The 9,596-nt window shown below is 41.8% G+C and overlaps 1 protein-coding gene across 1 annotated transcript; it reads right to left on the bottom strand.

The window, feature by feature from the left end:
* Positions 1–1,547: 1,547 nt before the first annotated feature.
* nccrp1 (P1, F-box associated domain containing) lies at positions 1,548–7,906 on the bottom strand. Its single transcript, XM_063203027.1, has 6 exons — positions 7,690–7,906; positions 7,119–7,208; positions 6,665–6,761; positions 5,913–6,008; positions 3,924–4,062; positions 1,548–3,523 (listed from the first exon to the last, which is right to left on the bottom strand). The coding sequence occupies exons 1-6, from the start codon at positions 7,829–7,831 to the stop codon at positions 3,386–3,388; spliced, it is 702 nt and encodes a 233-aa protein (XP_063059097.1). The 5' UTR covers positions 7,832–7,906; the 3' UTR covers positions 1,548–3,385.
* Positions 7,907–9,596: the final 1,690 nt, after the last annotated feature.

The raw sequence follows: 9,596 nt of genomic DNA, 5'->3' as shown, positions 1-9,596 counted from the left end.
GAAACGATATGGAGTTTGACTAGTGATGCATTAGGCTCGTCATGAACATGACCGTGCCAACATCTTGATTATAATCAGTCTGTCAGTTTGTGGAGAGTCCGATTCAGTTGTAGGCCTACTGCAATGGTGATGGTCATGAATCTGGAGTCTTAAGAGGCTAGGGCAAGATGGTTGTTCTTTCCGTCAAACGTCATTGAGAGATCTTAGATTTGATTGCAGTTTTTTTTCTCCCCCAAGTTCAACATGGGTTATAGGTCAAAAGTTGTGCGAACGAGTACATAGATATGATGATGAAAATGACCCTGTGGGGCAGATTTGGCCCCCGGCCTGAGTTTGACACCCCTGCCCTAGGCCTTGTCTGTTTTGACTTTGTGTGATCTTCATTGTGCTTTGCAGCTATTTTGAGACATGGACTGAAAACGACACTATCTTTAAACAAACAGTAAATCAAACCCTCTCAGGACAAGGCCCACACAGCTCACCTGTTACAGCAGAGAAAGACTCGAGGAATTTACTATGTATAAATAGTGAATGTACAAAGCTCTTCATGGATTTTACTTGTGTATGTGTATTCTCAAATGTGTCTGTCTTTTCTAGGAATGCTTTCTAAAATAGGCCTATCATTTTTGCCATATCTTCACAAACCAAACCAAATGGCTGATGCAACTTATTGTTGAGGGACATATTCAACTCATTAATCCAACATTACCTGTCAAATTTTCACTGTGCCTTTCTAAAGTAATTTGTAACAAGCATGAGAAAAACACTTAATTACTATTTCAGACTTTGCCTGAAAGACTTAGTAAGTCCAACTTGTGCCTTAACACTATGCAATGTTATGTTGCGCAGAATTCTGTTTGACACATTGTGTTTTGGGTTACACCTGGAGGTGTATCGGAGAACTGCAACAGAGGATAGTTCTAAATGCAATGGGTGTGATCAGGGACGCTGCTAGAAATCTTTGGCTCCATGTAATGAAAGATTTGTAATTTAGCTAGGATGGTGTCTGTGTTCAGTACTTCTGTCCTATGGTGCAAATGAAGCCATGGCAGTAGTGCAGTAGTTGGGTTGGGGTTAGGGCTATGGGAACAGCCTACTGCAGTGGTCTCCAAATGATGGCCCACAGGCCAGGGGTGAGTTTCTCAAAAGAGAAGTTGTTAGCCTGTTAGCAACTTCGGTAGTTGCCAATGGGAAAATGCATTGAAAACAGCTAAGTAGCTAATGTAGCTAGCAACTTTGGTTTTGAGAAATTCACCCCAGATCCGGCCCGGGCATGGCAAAAATTTGGCACGCCATGAGGTTGGAACAAATGAAAACATATCTACTATGTGCTATCTGTGGCCATACGAGCAGATGATTTGTTTGGCCCTCAGCCTCATTTGCAGCCCTCAGCATAATTTCACCCTCGGGGGAAAATAATTGGAGTGAAAAAGAAGTCCGCGACTCTGCTTGTCTTACTGTGTATTTAATAGAGCAACGTTTCGACCTTCAGGTCGACCTGAAGGTCGAAATGTTGCTCTATTAAATACACAGTAAGACAAGCAGTGTCGCGGACTTCTTTTTCACTTGGATTTACTCTCATTGTCCTGCACCTGGCCCATCGGGTGGGATGTGCACACATCTACTCCTCTGAACTTGGAAAATAATTGGAGACTACTGGCCTACTGTATACAATATGTGGGATACTTTGCACATGTAGGCCTTATCAGAACACAGGGCCCGTCCAATCAACCTATCCCCCACCCACCCCCACCCCCTGGCAGCGCCCCTGGGTGTGATGTTTCTAAATGCAGTGAGTGGGATGTTACGTTTGTAATTAAAGAAACCCTGAATGATGTGTAAGAGGAGGCCAATAAAGAAATAGATCTTGGTGTGTTGAGCGGATTCTTCACTAGGTTTTGTGTGCAGTATGCGTTGACCTTTTTTTGTACTCTAAATAAACTTTAATTTTCTGATTTTCTTTGTACCCTTTTTGTGTGAGATCAGTTGGTTTTTAAAATGGCGTTGTTCCCCACATTTGGAGTAATTGTGTGACAGTTACAGTGTAACAGTGTGTAACACTACAATTCACCCTTCAAAAACTGCAGGCCTGGCAGCTGCTCAATTACACTGCACTGCAGAGTTGCCATTATGCTGTGTTTAAATGCTAATCAATAAATCCAGTCAAAGAAGAAAAAAAAACTTTAATATACAAGTGCATTTATTTGATTATTCTTTGGTTGGATATCTGGGGATTTCCCCCACTGTTTGACATAATAGAAACATGGAGTATGGTCTGGTCCAAGCCACATGACTTGCAGTAAAAGGCACTTTTTGGAACAGTTTTCTTAAGCCTCATTTGGAGTGTGTTAAATATGATACAAGGAGCAGCTTTTTAAGCAATATTGCCAAACAACAAGATGAAAGACTCCTAATGTTCAGACAGGATGACATTGAGAATGGACTAGGTCCGAAACATCTTTTTCTCCAGTTAACCTCAGACTTCTGTTGTAAAATTTCGGCTACAATATACTTTTTCACACAAGCCTTGTGTGCGCCTCCTTTTTCATTATCTCGACAGATTATATGATGCCCATTCACTAATGTCCTTTTTATACATGAATAGGTGGATCCTCAGTCATGGACATCTTTGACTGTGAAACGTACTCTGGTCAGAACAGAATTTTGGTTTATTTACTAAATATTCACGGGAAAGATCACATTTGTAAATAGGCACAAACTGGAAATGGAAATATAACTTTAAAAAATGGCAAACTCTGCCTTTAATTAGCATGTTACAGTTCAAACTCATGTAAACAAGCTCCAGTGCAAGGCAAAAAGACCCTAGGGATATGGGTCCTATACAGTAGTTGGTATGGATACTATACTTGTGTTTTTCATACGTTTAAACCATTTGACTGAATTGCTTCTGATAATGAAAGCGACCATGGAAAAAGTATGCCATGTATAAAAGACAGGAAAGAAATAATGACAAACATAAGAGTATGACTGGGCCTATAGGTAGATGGAACACACCTGCTCCAACATCAGTGCAACAACAACCAAGGGCGATAGGAATGCAGGAACTAAACAGGTAGAATTAGGGAGAATGCCGCAGCGGGACTGGATGGACAAACGAAGGGAGGGAGAGAGGCAAGCTCTTGAGGAGGAGAGAAGAGAGGTAAGTTCTTGGGGAGGAGAGGAGAGAGGCAAGTTTGTGAGAACTAGATTTACATCTTAGCACGCATGAAAAATTAATCAGCGAATACTCGCTAGGCCGAAGTGGAGGAGAGGAGAGAGGCAAGTTCTTGATGAGGAGAAAGGCAAGCTCTTGAGGAGGAGAGGAGAGAGGCAAGTTCTTGAGGAGGACAGGAGAGAGGCAAGCTCTTGAGGAGTAGAGAGGTGTTCATTTCGATGCCTTCACCACGACAGAGCTCCCCGTGACGAGAGTGGAGTGGAACTCCACCATGAAGCTGTTCTTCATTCGATGCAGAAAGTGGATGTATCTGACTCCAGGGCCATAGCCTGAGAAGACGTGAGACACCTGCAAAAAAAGACACATGAACACGTCAGCCTTTATCCAAAGCAACAGGAATTTGAGTAGAGGGTGTAGTCCTTACTGCGATGGTTGGAGACTGTGCACAGGGGCACTAAAGCCATTCTTCCTACTTTAGAAGCCATTTACACAATATTTTCAAACAGATATATTTTTGTATCTGTTTATGAGTATGTACAGCATAAGCACAATGTGGAAGAAAAATAAAAATGGCATTGTGACAGGTGTGTTATAAACCTCTAAAAGGGATATTTTTAAAACCAGTTTTAAAAGGAGAATTCTAAAATTCTGTTTGTTTACAGAAATATCCATATACATGTAAATAACTCTCCTCTCCTCTACTGTGCCCATGCGTGTGTGGTGTGGTGTGGTTCCATGTGGGTCTGACCTTTTTCCAGGTGTGGGAGTAGTTCTCCAGGTCCTCTACAGGGTTGCTGGTGAACTCCTTGATGACGGTCTGGCCATCGCTGCCCAGCAGCCTCACCTGAAGCTGGTAGATGGACTGATGCAGTTGGCTCTCCTCATACCTGCACAAGAGACACACCGTCATTTAATACTTTTGTGAGGGTTTTCCATTGACTCCATTGACAGTCAACTACAAAATGCTAAACTGTGCTCAAACCAAAACAATCTTTAAGTTTAACCTTTCACTAAATAATGTTTTTGTACTTTTTTTTATTAACAACAAAATGACCAATGACTGTGAGGACTACTCTTCCAGTGCTCACAGTCACCTTTTCTCAAGCTTTCCTTGACGCACCTGACAAACGTACTAGTAGAAGTGTGCTGCCGTATTAGGATGCAAGTTTCCCTGTAATGTACGTAAATGTCTGTAGCTGTGTTTCAAACACAAACTGTACAATTTATTTATTTTTTAGCATTTTTTGGGAGGCTTTACAAGCCTTTATTGTTTTTTCTCAGACAGGACAGTGAAGCGGAGACAGGAAGCGAGTTGGGAGAGAGAAACGGGGAAGGTTCGGGCAATCGAACCCGGGCCGGCCATGTAATAGACGAGTGCCCCACCATATCAGCCACGGTAGGGCCACAACTGTACAAAATTGACGGGAGTCATCCAGGTGATGTAATCCATCCAAAAGTAGTATGTAGTAAGCAATGTACACTACGCTGTAAGTAACTTGACCTCTTTTTTTGTACACACACAGACAGCACATCTCGACTAACGTCAGATGGAACTGTTTCTCAAATGAAGTCAAAACAAATGCAATGTCAGAAGACTAGCTGTGGTTATTCATTAGAAATATTATAAATTAATTAAAATTAATTTCCATTCATTAGTTTGATCTGTTAGAATGTAAATTCTTGAAGATCTGCATAATTTTAGCTAGCCTCGCGCACCATCCTACGTACTTCCACCAAGAGACTTGGAAACAGTAGTATTATGGGATGGTCAGGAGTAGGCTAAATTTTAGCAGCCTCAGGCTAAAGTTACAACATACTGTAGAATTCCTGTTTTGAAAGTGGGTTTTCTCAACTACTGGTTATGTCTCGCAACACTGTGTTTTGTAAACAGTTGTGTAAACATTGCCAAGGCAAAATGATTATGATTAGTCCTATTTAGTGTCTGCGTAGTTGTTAGGCTATGTCAAAATTTGGGGGGGGATGACGTAATTATGGTTAGGTTTATGGTTACGGTTAGGGTTAAGGTTAGGGTCAGGGTAACTACATGCACTCTCCCTAAACTGATAAAAGCTGAGCAACGCAGCACAAACGTTACGGTATTTCCCATTATATTCCGACAATAGACATCATTGTTGGAATAGCGGCATGTCGGAAAAGCGTCATGTAACCATATGAAGCAGCATAAAAGTTATGGCCTCACCATTCCCCCACTGCTACAGCTATCAGAAATGCATTCACCTGTTCCTCACAGATACAGTATATCCCTGTATTGCATGAAACACCATATAATAATGTAATAACGGGTCTTCCTCAACCTCCATAGCTGTCTGTGAGACACGCCATAAAAGTAATGCACTCACCAGTTCTCCGCTACTGTATTTATACAGTAATGCAGTAAGTAACCAGTGAGTAACCACTATCTATATCTGTATAGTGAAACAGCAATGCACAGTAATGCACTGGCTGTGTCTGCACTGCTAGCTACCTCTGTGTGTAAACGCACACAGTACTATACTCATCAGTGACTGCAACTTAAGTTGTGTGTGTGTGTGAGTGTTCGTACGTGTGTGCTTGTGTGTGTGTGCATGTGTGTGTGGGTGTGTGTGGCTTGGGGGGTTGAATGCCAGCTGATTGTCTAACAACAATCAAACTGTCTTTTGTGTTACTACCACAATTGTCACATTACTTCTGCTATTATGCCTTAACTTAACTCTTTTGAATGCTATGATCTACTCACCAGTCCTCCACTGCGATGGCTGGCTGGAAGTCATCCAGCAGCTGTGGCCACAGCCCCTCTGCCACGAGGTCCACCTTCTGCTCCAGAGTCAGCCAGCTGAAGACACACACCATTAGAATATTACTTAGGATATTAATTAAGATATTAATTAGGATAATTAATTCCCCAAAGCTGTTACGACACTGAACTCACACTTACTGGACTATGTTAATCTGTAAAGGACTGTGCACCTTGTAGGGAAGCTCAAATCTCAGTATACTTTGTATAATGACAATAAAGGCTTTCTATTCTATTCTATTCCATTCTATTCTATTCTATTCTATTTCTATTCTATTCTATAATAGCTTATCTTACTTTACACCACATCACATCAGCGTCCTTTACATCACACCATTAGGATATTAAGTAGGATATTAATTAAGATACTAACTAGGATATTAATTAGGATAATAACTCAATTTACATTACAACACATCACATTAGCGTCCTTTACATCATTAGGATTAAGTATTATAATAATTAGGCTCCTTTGTATCAAAAAATGGTATTGTGTGGGCTTGTAGCCGTGTGTGTGTGCTTGAGTATGTCTTCACGTGTGCATGTTGTTTTGTGTGTGTGTGTGTGTGTGTGTGTGTGTGTGTGTGTGTGTGTGTGTGTGTGTGTGTGTGTGTGTGTGTGTGTGTGTGTGTGTGTGTGTGTGTGTGTGTGTGTGTGTGTTTGTTTGTGTGTTTAAGCTATTACATTTTTCTCACCTGAATCCAGGAACATAGCACACCACAGCTCCTGGAGGTGCGTTAACGTCTTCATACGCCAGATTCCCAACTGTTTTTACCCATCCCGAATAATCACCTAGAAGACATATATAATGTGTCCCTCAGCAAATGAGATATTGTTATAGCCTAGTATAATATTATTAGACGAGGTAACGAGGTAACCCTCATGTAGGTACATGATTACAACAAATCATCATAAAGTGGGTGGGTTTGAGAGGGTGGAGAGCCGTGGCGTGTATCCTTCTGCACGGCTGCCACTTTTGGATGGGGAGAAGGGTGTGTGTGTGTGTGTGTGTGTGTGTGTGTGTGTGTGTGTGTGTGTGTGTGTGTGTGTGTGTGTGTGTGTGTGTGTGTGTGTGTGTGTGTGTGTGTGTGTGTGTGTGTGTGTGTGTGTGTTGGGGGGGGGGGGGGGGGGGGGGGTGTAGTCTCCTACCTTTGGGCTCGGTGGGTGGAGGTGAGTTGCTGTAGTCTGGCGGGACCTCTGACAGCTCGGGCTCTGGTGGGGGTTCCTGGTGAGTCACGCCTGCAAATTACACAACAACCCATGAGCAACATGACTCACAACAACTTTCTCAACAACTGTCAAAACGAAGTCTAGTTCACTGTCACTGAAGTGAGGAGCAATGTAAAATAGTATAATAGCCATACAATTGCCATACACTATTTGTAACCCACTCCCAAGCATAGACTATGCCGAGGACGTTATTTTGTCCGGCTTGGAAAGAGTTAAGACAGGCGCACTGAGAATATCGGCACATGTGTCAGCCTATTGGAATCTGCGCCGTCTCCCCAAGAACGCGTGGTTCCCGGAAGCATTTGTGTACATTGTAACCTCGTTGTAAATACACAATAACTACTTGGCAAAATGGTTACTTGAACATGTTTGTTCATATATCAGCCGTCAATAGTCCGACTCCAGATTAAATCAAATAGGCCCCTAAGTGAGCATTTAAAACGTAGTTTTAACGATTGCTAAACCAAGTGGACCTGACGTAGTCACTTACCGTGAGGTGCGGGGTTCTTCAGTAAATTTCTTCCGATAGGTTTCTTTTCATAGACATTCTTCCAGTCAACACCATCGGGCATCGAAATCCCACCTGCCTGCAAGTGGAACTCGTTGTCACATTTGTCCTTCCACTCTGCCATCGCTGTCTACTGTGAGCGGTTTGCTTGTTGTAATGAGATCAGAACGTGTATCATCGTTCCTTTTACAGCCCCTGGCCTGCCCCACCCAGAAACCGTGGGCGACTTGGTCATCATTGCAATTACCGGTAGTGTACACTGACACTCTCTGCCCAAATCAATCCAAAACCAGATTTCAACTAATTACACAAGTGAACTAACCTGGTCACCTGGACCAAAGGCTGGCCCAGACGTGTATACTAGCAGTAGGCCTAGGAATAGCTTGTTTTTTCCTCTTTTTTTAAGAAGAAGAAGAAAAAGAGAAAATAAAACCCCTCATTAGTAGGGCTGAGTAGGCTACTCATTGATAGGCCTACAGTGGAATAACTTGTGCAAAAGTGTTGTATATTATGAATGTACCTCTTCTTTATACACTTTGACCTTTATACATCAGTTTAGGCCATAGTAAGAGAAGGGAAGATAGGTCTACTCTTTTGGTGAAGGAATTTAGATAGCCAGAATGCAACACAGAATGTACCATAGAGTTAAACAGAGACAATTCATTGACTCGCTAAAGCAGAGGGCACTTTAAAAGAAAAACAAATTGTGTTTATATTGCTCTATGGTAAAGATCAGGGGAGGGCAAAGGTCAGGTCAAGGCATATTAACCCCACTCCAATAAAGTCAACTCAAATTTCACATTTTTTATGTTTTAATGAAAATCTTGCAGAAGTAAACAAACGTGGAAACTACTTGGTTCATCAGCCTTCCTGAAGCCTCTGCTGACTTTTTAATTGCAGTGTTTAAAATCGAATGCACAATAGGTAGCCAAATACCAGGTGAAAAAACTCATCTACTGTAGGCCTATAGTGTAGGCTAATGTTGGGTGTATCCTTCCATGTAGTGGCTATATGTTTAACGCAGACCCAATGGTATCTTGTATCTGCATGACAACAAGCTCACGGTTACACCATAAAGCAAAAGACAGGCCAAAGTCCTTTACTGGTATTGCCTGAAACATAGGCTACAGCAGGCCTACATAGGGTGCATGATGTGGATGGATAGAAGGTGTAGCCTAATTCACTATGCAAACATAGCAACGGGGGTTGGTTTCTAGTACAGCAAGATAACAAGAGCATGACTAGCCGGGCTGTAAAGATTTACCTGTTATATAAGCACAAGACCATCCACATGATACGTATTGGCTGTATGGCATACTGCGGGGTGACATTCTCACTTAGGACTTACTGGGGCAGAATTGACATTGCATTGCATTTTCTGCATTGCATTTTCACAGGCTACCTCATGTAAAAAACAAATCAAGCCATAGCATCTTGTGTGCCTAGAAACATTCAACTGCTAAATAAGTTGACATGTTGACTTAATTATACTGTGCATATTTATAGGATACTGTATGTAGGCTATACTTTTTACATTTTGTGTGTGCTGTGGGGGGAGTGGTGCTTTATTATGACAGGATAGGTCCATGGTAAAACAGTATAGCCTATGGTGCCTTAGTCGTTTGGACCACGGCCAACACCTTTTTTGTTTTTGTTTGTTTATTGTTGTGGTTGATCTTTTTTGTTATTTACTGTATTTCTTGTTCTGTATTTTTGTTCTATGGCTCCTGAACACAATACAAATTCCCTTAGGGGGAATAAACGTTATGCATTCAATCAATACAATATCAGTCAGTAGTCTAGCCAATCTCAGTCAGTAGTGTCATCACAGAGGGCTGAAAAGGAACGTAATATCTTTGATGTCATAAAAGTCAAAATGTGTTTCCATG

Source organism: Engraulis encrasicolus, chromosome 7 (genome assembly GCF_034702125.1).
Source record: "Engraulis encrasicolus isolate BLACKSEA-1 chromosome 7, IST_EnEncr_1.0, whole genome shotgun sequence".
NCBI lineage: Eukaryota > Metazoa > Chordata > Actinopteri > Clupeiformes > Engraulidae > Engraulis > Engraulis encrasicolus.
Note: the sequence above shows the minus strand (reverse complement) of the source record. Positions and strands in the feature narration are given on the sequence as shown.

Bases quoted from the DNA above. Each gene is read 5' to 3' on its own strand.
- nccrp1 (XM_063203027.1), bottom strand. From the start codon at position 7,831: ATGGCAGAGTGGAAGGACAAATGTGACAACGAGTTCCACTTGCAGGCA. The intron at 4,063-5,912 runs GTGAGTAGATCA...TCTCTTGTGCAG, and splicing joins GCCATCGCAGTGGAGGACTG to GTATGAGGAGAGCCAACTGC. The intron at 3,524-3,923 runs GTCAGACCCACA...CTTTTTTTGCAG, and splicing joins ACTCCCACACCTGGAAAAAG to GTGTCTCACGTCTTCTCAGG.